At 39.3% G+C, this 17,382-nt stretch overlaps 1 protein-coding gene across 1 annotated transcript in view; it reads right to left on the reverse strand.

The window, feature by feature from the left end:
• The window catches only part of MCM8 (minichromosome maintenance 8 homologous recombination repair factor), a 51,095-nt gene that overhangs the window by 3,083 nt on the left and 30,630 nt on the right, over positions 1-17,382 (reverse strand). The window contains exons 14-17 of the mRNA XM_055432010.2: positions 15,824-16,019; positions 13,892-14,111; positions 13,350-13,559; positions 10,302-10,378 (exon numbers count right to left, since the gene is read on the reverse strand). Coding sequence (XP_055287985.1) covers positions 10,302-10,378; positions 13,350-13,559; positions 13,892-14,111; positions 15,824-16,019 — 703 coding nt within the window. The remainder of the gene's footprint in view (positions 1-10,301; positions 10,379-13,349; positions 13,560-13,891; positions 14,112-15,823; positions 16,020-17,382) is intronic.

The following is a 17,382-nucleotide window of genomic DNA, read 5'->3' on the forward strand; positions in this document are numbered from 1 at the left end:
CTTTAGGCTACTATGTCAATTATAATAGCTAGTATTTACCTTAATTATATTTATTTACCACACACTGGTTTTGTCTCCTTGCTTCAAACCAGTCAATCCTAAAGGAAATCAACCCTGAATATTCATCGGAAGGACTGATGCTGAAGCTGAAGCTCCAGTACTTTGGCCACCTGATGAGAAGAGCCAACTCACTGGAAAAGACCCTGAAACTGGGAAAGATTGAAGGCAGGAGGAGAAAGGGACAATAGAGGATAAGATGGTTGGATGGCATCACTGACTAGTTTGAGCAAGCTCCAGGAGATGGTGAAGGACAGGGAACCCTAGTGTGCTGCAGCCCACGGGGTCACACAGTCGGACACGACTGAGCAAATGAACTGAACTGAACCATGTGCTGTCCGATTTAGCCCTTCCAGCAGTCCTATTACTTGGGGATTATTCTTATTTCCGTTTTATAGATGAAGATACAAAGTCTTATAAGGTTAAGTGACTTGCCAAAGGTTACATAGCTAATTAGTGTCATATCTGGGATCTGAGTCTGAGCTACACTGCTTCAGATTTGAAGAAAAGTATGTAAAATGTTTGAGTTACTTTCCTTACACTGAAATAGCTCACAATGATCTCTCAACCTCTGAAGGTGGCTCTATTCTCTTCTACTTCCTAGTATATTTCCAGAGAGAGCTTATATGAAGTTGCCCATAAACATGTGGTTTTTATAGCTATGTGCTCTATGATATACTATCACCAGTTTAGATTTTTCTTATTTAGGCTTCTGCTTCCCAGTTAAAATGTATTTTACAGGTTCAAAACCATGTTAAGGACAACTATTCAAAGCTAAAGAGACAGAAACTCTGAAATGGAAGAATTAATGAATGAAAAATGATTATAAAATCAACCTAAAAATCACTCTGGTATATTTACTGAGAGCCTACTGTGTGCAAGGCATGAGTCTGGGCCCTGGGAGTACAGCGGTAAGGGTGACAGATAACTCTCTTCTCTCACAGAGATTAGACTAAGGACAGAAATCATGTTAAGTATAACAGAGCAGATAATTCACAATCTAGTCTTAGTTGTGTTTAATTGGGTCTTGATCTCTACCATGGAAATAATGCTAGGTAATTCCGATCATTTGGAATCAAATAAAGAAAGAAGAAAGTGAAGTCGCTCAGTCGTGTCCGACTCTGCGGCCCCATGGACTGTAGCCCACCAGGCTCCTCCATCCATGGAATTTTCCAGGCAAGAGTACTGGAGTGAGTTGCCATTTCCTTCTCCCTTGGAATCAAACTAGCCCTTTTTTTTTTTTCTCTGAACATTTTTATAAAAGTTTGTAAATACTCAAGCAATTCAGGGACACAAACTGGTAATCTGATGTGGGTGCTATTTACACTTAATCATGAGATCTCTTTTTTCAGGATCCCAGAAGAAAACTGACAGTCTGAAGTTAATTCAGTTTTATCAGCAAGGCAACTTTGAGAAGTAGAAACAAATATAATTGCCATAAAGAAAAGCAACATTGTTTGACATGAGTATTCAGACATGTAGAACTATTCATAAATGAGAATTATAGCATTTTTATTGAAAAGGCAATTAAAATTTAAGTATAGTGCTCAGATATGAGAACTAATCCATGGCATCCACAGAACCATGGATTTACTGTAGAGAAACACCAGAGTGGCTACTTGAGGCAGTCTGGGGTCTGAGGTCTTGGGAAACTGGTGAAGGGTAAAGCCTCAAAAAACGAATGTTACAGGTGAAAGTGAGTTGCTAAGGTAGTCTGACCCTTGATTTGCCAACAGTTTATGATGTACAGCACATGACAGTCTTTAGTAGAACCAGGCACTAGAAGACCCAAGAAAGGGCAAGAGTTCAATAAAAAGAAAAGAAAACCAGGAGTGGCAATCTGGGTCCACTGCCAAAGGTGAAGAGCTTAAGGCCAGGATACACTGGCTTTAACAGAATGAAAGAGAATGATACATGCACTTGAGATTGGGAGCAAAGCAGCAGCTTCCTGTCATTAAACAAGAAGTCTCTATTGTTGGTCCCTGTCTTTAATTAGGAAAAAAGTTTAAAGTACAAAGATTTCTAGAATTTTGGTTGGTTTCAGTGACTGACTTCGGATCTCTATTAGGTCAGACTCTCAGTTTCCTATTGGTCTCATCCCACTAGAAGTCAGGAAGGTAATTGGTTTTTGTGGCCATTCCTTTACTTCATATGCTGCTCACTACAGTGAGTCCTGGCAACATTCTGTATGAGGAAGTCTAGTAATTCTAGTATTTATAAGGTTGCTTATAAATAGCAACTGGAGGTTCTCTAGCACAAAGAAGCAAGTTTTGTAATTTTTACCACAAGACCCTTTAAACCCTAGTACTGAGGCATGTAAAAGAGAAAATTGATAGTTCAAGCACAGTGTGATGCTCGACCAGTAAGATATTAAGATACAGAGGGTAAAAGTTAGGAACTGGTTGAAATGGTTTTTTGTTGTTCAGTCGCTCAGTCCTTTAGCCACTGCTGAGTTTTCCAATTTTCCTGGCATGTTGAGTGCAGCACTTTCACATCATCTTTCAGGATTTGAAATAGCTCAGCTGGAATTCAGTCATCTCCACTAGTTTTGTTCGTAGTGATGCTTCCTAAGGCCCACTTGACTTTGCACTCCGGAATGTCTGGCTCTAGGTGAGTGATCACACCATCATATTTATCTGGGCCATTAAGATCTTTTTTGTATAGTTTTCTGTGTATTCTTGCCGCCTCTAATATCTTCTGCTTCTGTTAGGTCCATCCCGTTTCTGTCCTTTATTGTGCCCATCTTTCCATGAAATGTTCCCTTGGTATCTCTAATTTTCTTGAAGAGATCTCTAGTCTTTTCCATTCTTTTGTTTTCCTCTTATTTCTTTGCATTGATTACTGAGGAAGGCTTTCTTATCTCTCCTTGGTATTCTTTGGCACTCTGCATTCAGATGGATACATCTTTCCTTTTCAAATCCTTTGCCTTTCACTTCTCTTCTTTTCTCAGCTATTTGTAAGGCTTCCTCAGACAACCATTTTGCATTTTTGCAATTTTTCTTCTTGGGGATCGTTTTGATCACTGCCTCCTGTACAATGTTACGAACCTCTGTTCATAGTTCTTCTGGAAATCTACCAAATCTAATCCCTTCAATCTATTTGTCACTTCCACTTACAGTCATAAGGGATTTGATTTAGGTTATACCTGAATGGTCTAGTGTTTTCCCCTATTTTCTTCAATTTCAGTCTGAATTTGGCAATAAGGAGTTCATGATCTGAGCCACAGTCAGCTCCAGGTCTTGTTTTTGCTGACTGTATAGAGCTTCTCCATCTTTGGCTGCAAAGGATATAATCAATTGGATTTCAGCACTCACCATTTGGTGATGTCCACGTATAGAGTGCTCTCTCATGTTGTTTGTTGCAAGAGGGTGTTTGCTATGCCCAGTGCAGCGCATTCTCTTGGCAAAACTCGGTAGACTTTGCCCTGCTTCATTTTGTACTCCAAGGCCAAACTTGCCTGTTATCCATGTATCTGTTGACTTCCCACTTTTGCATTCTAACTCCCTATGATGAAAAGGACATCCTTTTTTTGGTGTTCATTCTAGAAGGTCTTCATAGAACCGTTCAACTTCTTTGGCATTAACTGCTGGGACATAGACTTGGATTATTGTGATGTTGAATGGTTTGCCTTGGAAAAGAACCAAGATCATTCTGTTGTTTTTGAGACTGCACTCCCAAGTACTGTATTTCAGATTCTTTTTCTGACTGTGAGGGCTACTCCATTTCTTCTAAGGGATTCTTGCCCATAGTAGTAGATATATTGGTCGCTTAATTAAATTCGCCCATTCCCATCCTTTTTAGTTCACCAGTTCCTAAGATGTTGATATTCATTCTTGCCATCTCCTATTTGACCACTTTCAGTTTACCTTGATCATGACCTAACATTCCAGGTTCCTATGCAATACTGTTCTTTACAGCCCTGGACTTTACTTTCACTACCAGACACATCCACAGCTGGGCATTGTTTCTGCTTTGGCTCAGCCTCTTCATTCCTTCAGGAGCTATTTCTTCACTATTCTCCAGTAGCATATTGGACACCTAACCACCTGGGCTTCCCAGTTGCGCTACTGGTAAAGAACCCACCTGCCAGTGCAGGAGACATGAGACGTGGGTTTGATCCCTGGGTCAGGAAAATCCCCTGCAGCAGGAAATGGCAACCCACTCCAGTATTCTTGCATGGAAAATCCCATGGATAGAGATGCCTGTTGGGCTACAGTACATAGGGTTGCAAAGTCTAACAGGATTGAAGCGACTTGCATGCACAGAATTACCTGGGGGATTCATCTTTCTGTATCATCTTTTTGCCTTTTCATGTTCATGGGGTTCTCAAGGCAAGAATGCTGATATGGTTTGTCATTCCTTTCTCCTATGGACCAAGTTTCGTCAAGTCTCCACCATGACCCATCCATCTTAGGTGTCCCTACATGGCATGGCTCATAGTTTCATTGACTTACACAAAGCTGTGATCCATGTGATCATTTTGGTAATTTTTCTTTGACTGTGGTGTTCATTCTGTCTGCCCTCTAATGAATGAGAATAAGAGGCTTGTGAAGCTTCCTGATAAGAAGGGCTGACTGTGGGGAAAACTGGGTCTTCTTCTGGTAGGCATGGCCATGCTCAGTAAATCTTTAATCTAGTTTTCTGCTGATGGGTAGGACTGTGCTCCCTCCCTGTAGTTTGGCCTCAGGTAGGGATAATGGCAAAACTCCTTTAAAAGGATTTATGGCAGCATGCTGCACATCCCAGAACTGCTGCTGCCAGTGTCCCTGACCCTGCAGCAGGCCACTGTCAACCCACACCTCTGCCAGAGACTCCCAAACACTCATAGGCAAGTCTGGCTCAGTCTCTTGTGGGGTCCCTGCTCCTTTCTCCTGGAACCTGGTGTGCACAAGATTTTGTTTGTGCCCTCCAAGAGTCTCTGCTTCTCTAGTCCTGTGGAAGTTCTGTAATCAAATCCTGCTGACCTTCAGATTCCCTGGGGATTCTCAGTCCCTTTGCTGTATCCTCAGGTTGGGAAGTCTGTTGTGGACCAAGTCTGTTGTGGAGCCTAGAACTTTCATAACAGTGCAAGTTCTTCAGTATAATTGTTCTCCAGTTTGTTATCACCTACCCAGAGGTTGTATGGTGGGGCTAATGGCAACTACCTCCTCCAAGAGGGCTTATGACACATGTCACGCCTCCCAGGACTACTGCTGCCACTGCCCCTGTCCCCATGGCAGGCCACGGTTGACCCATGCCTCCACAGAGATCCTCAAACACTCAGAGGCAGGTCTCGCTCAGTCTTGTGGGGATCACTGCTCCTTTCCCTGGGTCCTGATTGAAAGGACTGTTAGTCATTAATTGTTAGTAATTTTACTCATTATGAGACAGCTGCTCTTGTGCTACCAATAAAAAATTATGAGCTATCAATTCAAGAGTCTTTAAAACTTCAGAAACTGTAAGCGTAACCTCACTGTTGCTAACAAATTCTGACATGTTGATTTAAGAAGAAAAGTTCTGCTTCTTACACATATTACCTAAAAGGGCAAGAAACAAGTTGCAACTTAATGCTTAGACCTTTGGGAGATAGCATGGGTGCCCTTCTACCCATACAGCATGCTTCCAGAGACAGCAGAGGGAACAGGGTGTCCCCTGGGGACAAGTTAGGGCCAGCCTGGGGATGAAGAAACAACTAGGTAAATCTCTCCCTATAAAGACAGGGAGAAAAGGATCTGAAGCTCAGAGCTACTGGACAATGTATTCAGAGAGCTCTAAAGGTCAGAACCAAGAAATTCTTTGAAAAGGGCAATTTTGGAAACTTCTGATCTGTGACATGAGAACTGCCAGTTTTTGAAACCTTCAATGTGTGCGATGAGTCACAGTAAAAGTTATCTGCACAGTCTCATCATCATATCGTCAAAGCTGGCAATATTGATAGTGTTAACTGAGTGTCCACTAATGTGTCAGAATCACATTTGTCACTTTATTTAGCCTTAGTGCATGATATCTCAGAGCACAATCCTTTGTGCTGAGTCCTACACAAAAGGAGACTGAAAAGCAGAGTGTAACGTGCCATGGCAGCTCCAGTTCAGTTCAGTAGCTCAGTCATGTCTGACTCTCTGCAACCCCACGGACTGTGGCACGCCAGGCTTCCCTGTCCATCCCTGTCCATGGCAGCTCCAGGTCAGATTTTAAAGCCCACACTCTGGCAGCAATGCTGTACCACTTTTACTCAGAGCTAAAGAGAAATAATTGGTTCTGATTCCAAAAAAGCCCAGAACAGTAGCTCTTGGGAAAAAAAAAATTACTTAACAAAATAATTTCGTCTTTAGTATTTTTGGAGCCTCAGATTCCTAACAGATTTATATTTTAAGTACTGTGAGAGCATATTAAAAAGAACTAATTTCTAAATTATGATAAATCCACACAATGAAACACTGCAGTTGTGAAAAATAAACAGACACTCTTTAGGCACTGACATGGAATGATTTCAAGATCATTTTCTTAGTGAGAAAACTGAGGTATAGAATGGGTATGCTACCTTTTGTCTCTAAAAGGGGAAAAAGAATATAGAGATACGGAGTTGTAATGTATATTTTATATCTGAAATCACACAAAAATTGATTTGTTGTCACTAGGGAAGAGGAAGAACTAGGTAGCTAGTTAACAGTATATGAAGAAACTTTTACCATTAAATACTGTTTAAACTTTGGAATTTTGAGGTATATGAATGTGTAAACCTACTAAAAATTTTTTTAACTGAAATGCCTATGTAAAATAATCAGAATAGGATGTTTTCTCATATGCACTTCTTAAAAGTTAACATGTGCATGATAGGAAACCAAAAAACACAAGAAGCAAAAAACAAAGGCATCCATGACCACAAGCCGTTTGCCATTTGATGTGTTCTTCTAGGTTAATTGATTTTTTAAAAAACCGCATGTCTAAGGTAGTTATATATTATCAGTTAAAATACAAATCTTTTTCTTTTCTGTCTCCTAAGAACTATGATCTACCAAATGATATAAAATTCAAAGGTCACATATTAGCAATATTTTTCAAATCCTAATGCATTTATTGATCCTTGAACCCAGAAATATCATTGCTTAGAATACAGTTACCACACATGAAGTATCTCACAGAGATTACTCATTGTAGCACTGTTTGCAATAGCAAAAGAATGGAAAATGTTCATGTGTCTAGCAATGGAAGACTGATTAAATAAACTATGGTATATCACAGTATATCTAAATAATAGAATACTGTGTAGCTGTAATGGAGAAGGCAATGGCAAGCCACTCCAGTACTCTTGCCTAGAAAATCCCATGGATGGAGGAGCCTGGTAGGCTGCAGTCCGTGGAGTCGCTAAGGGTCGGATACGACTGAGCCACTTCACTTTCACTTTTCACTTTCACACATTGGAGAAGGAAATGGCAACCCACTTCAGTGTTCTTGCCTGGAGAATCCCAGGGAAGGGGGAGCCTGGTGGGCTTCCGTCTGTGGGGTCACAGAGTCGGACACGACTGAAGTGACTTAGCAGCAGCAGCAGCATGTAGCTGTAAAAAAAACTTTCTATGTCCTAATAAGGAAAGATCCCTAGATATACTGTGAAAGTAAAAAAACAAAAAGATATAAGAGAATGGATTGGCAGTTGCTAGAGGCTGGGGGGGCGGGGGAGGGATGACAAGGGTTGGGGTGGGTAAAATGGGTGAAGGAGGTCAAAAGGTACAAGCTTCCAGTTATAAATTTAAGTAATATAAGCATGGTGACAAGTTAGTAATACTGTATTCTATATTTGCAAGTTGCTAAAGAGGAGATCTTTAAAGTTCTCATCACAAGAAAATAAACAGTAACTGTGTGGTGATGGACATGTGCAGTAAGGTAATCATTTTGATATATAAAAGTACAGAACAACAATGTAAGTCATATGCTATTTATAAGAAAGTAATTCCTCAGTGATCAATGCAAAGAAATAGAGGAAAACAACAGAATAAGAAAAACAAGAGATCTCGTCAAGAAAATTAGAGATTCCAAGGGAACATTTCATGCAAGATGGGCTCGATAAAGGACAGAAATGGTATGGACCTATCAGAAGCAGAGGATATGAAGAAGAGGTGACAAGAATACAGAGAAGAACTGTACAAAAAAGATCTTCACGGTCACGATCACGATAACGTGATCACTGACCTAGAGCCAGACATCTTGGAATGTGAAGTCAAGTGGGCCTTAGAAAGCATCACGACGAACAAAGCTAGTGGAGGTGATGGAATTCCAGTTGAGCTATTTCAAATCTTGAAAGATGATGCTGTGAAAGTGCTGCACTCAATATGCCAGCAAATTTGGAAAACTCAGCAATGGCCACAGGACTGGAAAAGGTCAGTCTTCATTCCAATCCCAAACAAAGGCAATGCCAAAGAATGCTCAAATTACTGCACAATTGCACTCATCTCACACGCTAGTAAAGTCATGCTCAAAATTCTCCAAGCCAGGCTTCAGCAATATGTGAACCGTGAACTCCCATGTTCAAGCAGGTTTTAGAAAAGGCAGAAGCATCAGAGATCAAATTGCCAACATCCGCTGGATCATGAAGAAAGAAAGAGAGTTCCAGAAAAACATCTATTTCTGCTTCATTGACTATGCCAAAGCCTTTGACTGTGTGGATCACAATAAACTGTGGAATATTCTGAAAGAGATGGGAATACCAGACCACCTGACCTGCCTCTTGAGACACCTGTATGCAGGTGAGGAAGCAACAGTCAGAACTGGACATGGAACAACAGACTGGTTCCAAATAGGAAAAGGAGTACGTCAAGGCTGTATATTGTCACCCTGCTTATTTAACTTCTATGCAGAGTACATCATGAGGAACGCTGGGCTGGAAGAAGCACGAGCTGGAATCAAGATTGCTGGGAGAAATATCAATAACCTCAGATATGCAGATGACACTACCCTTATGGCAGAAAGTGAAGAGGAACTCAAAAGCCTCTTGAGGAAAGTGAAAGAGGAGAGTGAAAAGGTTGGCTTGAAGCTCAACATTCAGAAAACAAAGATCATGGCATCTGGTCCCATCCCTTCATGGGAAATAGATGGAAAAACAGTGGAAACAGTGTCAGACTTTATTTTTTTGGGCTCCAAAATCACTGCAGATGCTGACTGCAGCCAGGAAATTAAAAGACGCTTACTCCTTGGAAGGAAAGTTATGACCAACCTTGATAGTATATTAAAAAGCAGAGCCATTACTTTGCCAACGAAGGTCCGTCTAGTCAAGGCTATGGTTTTTCCCGTGGTCATGTATGGATGTGAGAGTTGGACTGTGAAGAAAGCTGATCGCCAAAGAATTGATGCTTTTGAACTGTGGTGTTGGAGAAGACTCTTGAGAGTCCCTTGGATTGCAAGGAGATCCAACCAGTTTATTCTAAAGGAGATCAATCCTGGGTGTTCATTGGAAGGACTGATGCTAAAGCTGAAACTCCAATACTCTGGCCACCGCATGCGACGAGTTGACTCACTGGAAAAGACTCTGATGCTGGGAAAGGTTGGGGGCGGGAGGAGAAGGGGACGACCGAGAATGAGATGGCTGGATGGCATCACCGACTCTGTGGACATGAGTTGGAGTGAACTCCGGGAGTTGTTGATGGACAGGGAAGCCTGGTGTACTGTGATTCATGGGGTCACGGAGAGTCGGACACGACTGAGCAACTGAACTGAACTGAACTGAACTGAATGGGTGTCCTGGTAAAGAGGAAGGGTGGATGGTAAATAGGATGGGGCAAGCCTTCTCAAAGTACGTGTTTTTTAAAATTGATTTTAGAACTATGTGAATGTATCAGTAATCATTCATGGAGTTCCCTGGTGGTCCAGAATCCGCTATGCAATGCAGGGGACACAGGTTCAATACCTGGTCTGGGAAGTGAGATCCCACATGCCTCAGGGTAACCAAGCTAGTAGAGAGTCTGTGGGCTGCAATAAAGATCCCACATGCTGCAACTAAGACCCAAGGCAGCCAAATAAATATTTTTAAAAAGCCCCAATTTTAAAATTACCCATTCAAAAAACTTTTTAACATGTAAAGATTATTTACACAGGAATATTTTAAGCCATGAAAGTATAATTTGTTCTGAGGAAAATAAGTGATCAAATGCATTAACTAAAAATAATTTTGCCTGGGCTAATTAAATATATAAATTGAGACAGAATGATGACCATTTTATTTATTTGATGAATGTTTTATTTCATTTAAAACAGCATTTAAAATGTATTCTTACCTGTATTTCATAATTTCAACTATGTCCTCAGCATCTTCTTTAGTTGCTTCCTCTCTCAATTCCAACCTTGCTCGTGCCTTTAAATGAAAAAAACCATCTTCAGATAACAAAAGATAAATATATTTAACATTGAGCACCTAGAGTATATCTAAAAGTGAAAGTGAAGTCACTCAGTCGTGTCCGACTCTTTGCGACCCCACGGATTGTAGCCTACCAGGCTTCTCAGTCCATGGGATTTTTCCAGGCAAGAGTACTGGAGTGGGTTGCCATTTCCTTCTCCAGGGGATCTTCCTGACCCAGGGATCAAACCCGAGTCTCCCACATTGTAGGCAGACGCTTTACCCTCTGAGCCACTAGGGAAGTCCCTATATCTAAGCTTATTTCATTTATTAATTTTATACAAAAACTTCTGCAAGGAAAGACTACAATATAAAAAGTCAGAATTTTAAAATATTATCAGCAGCTTGAATATGACAATTATCACTCATTTTTAAATCTATTTTTATCTACTATCACATCTTTCTGAATGTTCATTACAGAAGATTTGATTATGCCCTTTACTTTCAGAAAATCATGCCTAACTATTAATTTGTTAAAACAACAAAAATAAGTTAATCAGATTCTAGAAGCAAAAAGCTCAAACTGTAACCCAGCTAACTTTAACTGCCAGAGTTCTCTTAGTATTCCATAATTGTGAAGAGATATAATGCTGTTAGAAAAACAGGCACTTACAGACCTGTCATGTATCAAATCAAACACTGCTAAGATACTTGACACATTCCATCTTACCATATGCTCATTTTTGAATACCTAAATTCTCATTTAACCTAAGCAATCTTCAAACTTTAAGAGTTCCCTAAGTGTCATTAAAGGGAAAACCAGGGAAAAAAGAAAACCACTACATGGTATGTAACTGGTCCTGCTTTTAAAAAGTGGCTAAACATTGCTTGATATGTTAAATGTACTACAACCTTCTTTTTAGACCTTGCCTTGGGGCATGCAGGATCTTAGTTCATTGTTAGTATATAGAAATGCAAGTGATTTCCGTGTACTGATTTCAGTTCAGTTCAGTCGCTCAGTCGTGTCCGACTCTTTGCGACCCCATGAATCACAGCACACCAGGCCTCCCTGTCCATCACCAACTCCCGGAGCTCACTCAAACACATGTCCATCGAGTCGGTGATGCCATCCAGCCATCTCATTCTCTGTCGTCCCCATCTCCTCCCACCCGCAATCCCTCCCAGCATCAGACTCTTTTCCAGTGAGTCAACTCGTCGCATGAGGTGGCCAAAGTATTGCAGTTTCAGCTTGAGCATCAGTCCTTCCAATGAACACCCAGGACTGATCTCCTTTAGAATGGACTGGTTGGATCTCCTTGCAGTCCGAGGGACTCTCAAGAGTCTTCTCCAGCACCACAGTTCAAAAGCATCAATTCTTCGGCGATCAGCCTTCTTCACAGTCCAACTCTCACATCCATACATAACCACGGGAAAAACCATAGCCTTGACTAGACGGACCTTTGTTGGCAAAGTAATGTCTCTGCTTTTTAATATGCTATCTAGGTTGGTCAGTATCCTGCAATTTTGCTAAATTCACTGATTAGCTCTAGTAATTTTCTGATACTATTTTTAGGGTTTTCTATGTACAGTGTCATGTCATCTGCAAACAGTGAGAGCTTTACTTCTTCTTTTCAGATCTGGATTCCTTTTATTTCTTTTTCTTCTCTGATTGCTGTAGCTAGGACTTCCAGAACTATGTTGAATAATAGTGGTGCAAGTGGACACCCTTTTTTTGTTCCTGATCTTAGGGGGAATGCTTTCAGTTTTTCACCATTGAGAATAATGTTTGCTGTAGGCTTATCATATATGGCCTTTACTATGTTGAGGTAGGTTCCTTCTATGCCCATTTTTTGAAGAGTTTTAATCACAAATGGGTGCTGAATTTTGTCAAAGGCTTCTTCTGCATCTATTGAGATGACCGTATGGTTTTTATCTTTCAGTTTGTTAATATGGTATTGACTGATATGCATACATTGAAGAATCCTTGCATCCCTGCAATAAACTGAACTTGATCGTGATGTATAAGTTTTGATGTGTTGCTGAATTGTTTGCTAAAATTTTGTTGAGGATTTTTGCATCTATGTTCATCAGTGATACTGGCCTATAGGTTTCTTTTCTGTGTTGTCTTTGTCTGTTCTGGTATCAGGGTGATGGTGGCCTTGTGGAATGAGGTTGGAAGTGCTCCTTCCTCTGCAATTTTTTTGAAAGAATTTTAGAAGAGGCATTAGCTCTTCTCTAAATGTTTGACAGAATTCTCCTGTGAAGCCATCTCGTCCTTGGCTTTTGTTTTTTGGGAAATGTTTGTTCACAGCTTCAATTTTCAGTGCTTGTAATTGGGTTGTTCATAATTTCTATTTCTTCCTTGTTCAGTCTTGGAAGACTTAACTTTTCTAAGATCTGTCCATTTCTTCCAGGTTATCCATTTTATTGCCATATAGTTGTTCATAATAGTCTCTTGTAATCTTTTGTATTTCTGCATTGTCTGTTCTAACCTCTCCTTTTTCATTTCTAATTTTGTTGATTTGATTCTTCGCTTTTTCTTGATGAGACTCACTAAAGGCTTGTCAATTTTGTGTATCTTCAAAAGAACTAGCTTTTAGTTTTATTAATCTTTACTATTGTTTCTTTCATTTCTTTTTCATTTATTTTTCCTCTGATCTTTATGATTTCTTTCCTTCTACTAATTTTGGGGGCTTTTTTGTTCTTCTTTTTCCAGTTGTTTTAGATGTGAAGTTAGCTTGTTTATTTGACGTTTTTCTTGTTTCTTGAGGGAGGATTGTATTGCCATAAATTTCCCTTAGAACTGCTTTTGCTGCATCCCATAGGTTTTGAGTTCCATGACAACCTTTAAAAATTTTTTTAATCTACCCATTTCTAATGTTACCCAGTAGGAAGAAAAGCAAATAATTACGCAGAAAATTTAAGAGAAATCTTATAACCCTCCACCCCCTTTTTAAGCCAAAAGAGCAAGAACTTAAAATAAATGAACCTCTGTTAGACGAATCAAAGATTCCAGCTGCCTAGTAGTGATTGGTGAGCTACTTAACCGCTGGCTCTGTTTCCGGAGCTCAAGGTAAAAATCCTGAAGAATTTGAGCAGCTTCTGTGGATAGCCTTGGATAGACATACTGCCGAGAGTAGCCAATGTACTTTCTCAATAACTGGTGGGGAATTGGATCTATTGTTTCTCCAGGAACCACCTAAAACATGATAAATAGGCCCAAGATTACAAGGATATGTAGCAAATAAAATCTTTCTGCTAAAATAACTTGTTTAAATATAAAATATAATATTCTAAAATATTCTAATACTTAGATAAATATTATATTCTCCAAATAAACCAAACTCTGCAGTTCTAGCTCTTGGTCTGGCTGACTTAATTATTTCAATTGAACCTTATACAAACTCTAGTATTATAATATAAAAGGTGTTTGCTAAGAAAGTTTACATACTACTGCTCTACAACAAGCAACACACTGAACTCCTACTTTCAAACAAAACTGAACCAAATTATTAAAGAGAAGAAACTTACCTTTAGTCTTTCTGATAGTGGCTTATCAGAAACCACTTCAAGTATAGAAGTATTTGAATCCTGACTATTCATACGAGCTACTGTGGCACTGCTAACAGCTCTCTGCTTTCCAGCCCTTATTGCAATCACATGTTCAGAGAGTAAATGATCATGATCTTCATTTGGAGTGTCTAACAGGATAAAGACCAGATCAAATCTGGATAGTAGGGCACTCCCCATTCTAAAGGTATGAAATAAAGAAGAAACAGTGATTGGAATTAAACAGAAAACCCAGAAAGCTGTTTATTCACTTCTTTACTAATCAAGTTCCATGTAGAACTTAAAAAATGAAGCTTTAGGTTACGGAAACAAGCAATAGCTTTTGGATTCAATGTACCCACCAACTCCAGAGACATACCAGGTCACATGTACACAGGCTTATATGTACCCATATGTTGAGGATGACTTTTCTCACACCATCAAAACCACTAAATTCTTCTCTATGTTCTATATGACTTCTGATGATTTAGAATCATTGAAATTACAAGTTAGAATGCTTCGTGATACATTGAAGATTATCTGGTTGAGAAATTCTTAATCTTTTACATCTTTTGTCTCACCAAAACACTGAGTCTCTCAAAGCACCTATGCCCATTTAGAAGCAAAAATACCACTTTTTCTTAAATATACATCTATATGCCTATTAGTCATTATAGTAAAAGTGCTGTGTTCTACTTAATCATTTTTGAATCTACCAATCACATAACTCCTTTATTTGAGACCAACAAACTGAAATCCAGAATGATTAAAGATTTTGACTAACATTCTACTGGTACCACTAAAACCAGAATCTAAGTCTCCTGGATCCTTGTTCAATAGGATCTTTCTGATCTTTCCAATCTAGGACTTTGTCATTTTACTAAGAAACACTGGTAAGATGGCTTTTTTGGTGCTGGTAGTACAGAAATACCCAGAATCTCAAAGTAAAATTGTGTATTTTACTATGTACCATTTCTACAATTTCCAGGCAGTCCAGTGGTTAAGACTCCACCCTGCCAATGCAGGGGTGAGGGTTTGATCTCTGGTCAGGGACCTAGTAAGATCCAACATGTAGCCAAAAGATTTTTAAAAAAGAAAAAAGTAGCTATTATTAAATATTAGGAAATTAGCATTTTGTTTCCCACTAGAATTTGTAAAGTTCTAAATTTTCATCTGAGGCATCTTTTTGTCTTTTTTTCACTCATGCATCACTTGAGTCTGTTTTCTGCTTCCCAAACATTTTGTCCAACCTGTACAGAACAAATTAGAAGAGAAAGCATATTCACATAAAGATATATAAACACTGATTTTGGAAAAAAGTAGGATCACATCACATATACAAATAAGCAGATAACGTGCTCCTGTCACTTAACAGTAAAGCACAGACATGTTCCTTATCAGAGTATATGTAAAGCTACTTTCATTCTTCTAATTGCTGCTTTCCACAGTATAGTCTTACTATACTTAGTCCAACCACTTCCCTATCAATGAGCATTTCAAGTTGTTTCCAGTTTTTGATGGTGATAAACAATGCTGTAAAACCCACTCTATCAACATATCTTTGTGTATTCTTGTGCCTGTTTCTGTGAAGATAACTCCTAAAAGAAATGGCTGGAACAAACAGAAAGTACATTTAAAATAGTGATAAACATGCCAAGCTGTCCTTCAAAATCTCAACTGTGTATGTGAGACCCCATTTCCCCACCCCACTGACAATAATGATTAATATTTAAAATGTTTGCCATCTGGTAGATGTCAATAGCACTTCACTGCTTTAATGGAGTGTTCTAACAATTTTTGTACGTTTATTGGAAACTTGCAACTTCTGTAAAATATCCATATATGTCCACAGTTATCTTTTTCACATCTATAGGGATTCAATATATTAAAGTATAAATATTTGAAGAGACTTACTTTAAATTCTCAGAAACTGTTTTGGCTTTATTGTAGTGTCCTCCAACTGGATTAGCAGCAGCAATGATGGAAGTTCTTGCAGGGAGGCTACAAACCATGCCAGCCTTAGCAAGGCTAATACTTTGCTGTTCCATGGCTTCTAACAAGGCTTGATGTTGATTCCCCATTTTATCAAATTCATCTATTCCACAGATACCTGCAACCACAGTAAAATAATTCAGACAAAAGTTCTTCCTTTGGTCAAGTTTCAAAGCTAACAGGAAAGAAATTGTTCCACAATAAAGCATATTTCCATAAGTTTCCAACAGTTAAAATTATGAAGTGTCATACAGTACAAAATTTGTGCTGGATTTAGAACAAATAAAACATCAGTCTTCTTTAACTGTGATTTAATTAGCATTTTCCACAGGCAAAGCACTACATGAGAGGGTTACAAAAATGAAGATATGAGAGTAACCCTCAAAAAGCTTAAAGAGTTAAATCTGAACTGATGAGGTAAGTATATACACATTCAAGATAGTGTATTTTAACAACTATAATAGATATGCATCATCATATGAATTTTCTGGGGGTGGGGTGGGATTAAAAGAGGAAAGGGAATCTGGAAAGGTTAAGAAAAAGCTGCTATATGAGCTGGGTCTTTTGGGAACAGTGGGCAGCATGATTTGGGAAGGAACACATGGGCTCTGAAGTCAGAAGACTAGAGTGCAGGTCTCAGCTATACCAGGTGTTGACTATAAAACTGTACAGTTAATTGTACAGTCAGACTCTTTAAATATGATGACCCACCACTGAATGAAGGCATTTTATGTGCCAGATGTATTTTACATCTAATCCACAGGTTACTGGAAGCCCTCTAACATTATCTTGTAATATTTTTCCTCTCTTCCTCTTCATACCATGACAATTTAGTGGTCATGCCCCAAGGGCTTTGCTATGGTTAAACCTCTGTATACCTATTCTATGATGAGTCAGTGCAGACCTCTCTAGAACTGATGGTACTATTGGAAATTCTCGAGATTACTAGTATAGTTCCTCAGAGGTAGGAACAAAGTCAAGCTACCTCTTCGCCACTTAGCCACCGCAATGAGAAGCCCTCACACCGCAACTAAAATGTAGCCCCTGCTTGCTGCAACTACAGAAAGCCCTCAGGAAGCAATGAAGACCCAATGAAGCCAAAAAAAAAAGTAAAAAAAGATTAAAAAAAAATAAAATAGCTTGTAGACTACACTAAAACAGGCTGAAGGGTGGGTTGATCTGTGGACTGAAGTTTGCCAGTCCCTGGTGTTAAAGCATAAAGTTTAAATTATGAACATCTTAAGCTCTTTCCAGTTTTTCTACAATTGATATATCTTGTTTTCAAACAAGAATGCCAAACAATTGATACTTTCAAACTGTGGTGCTAGAGAAGACTCTTGAGAGTCCCTTGGGCTGTAAGGAGATCAAACCAGCCAATCCTAAAGGAAATCAGTCCTGAATATTCATTGGAAGGACTGTTGCTGAAGCTCCAATACTCTGGCCACCTAATGCAAAGAGCTGATGCTGGGATTGAAGGCAGG

The sequence above is a fragment of the Moschus berezovskii genome, chromosome 15 (assembly GCF_049115385.1).
Source record: "Moschus berezovskii isolate FMDL1 chromosome 15, NW_MosBer_1.0, whole genome shotgun sequence".
Classification (NCBI taxonomy): domain Eukaryota; kingdom Metazoa; phylum Chordata; class Mammalia; order Artiodactyla; family Moschidae; genus Moschus; species Moschus berezovskii.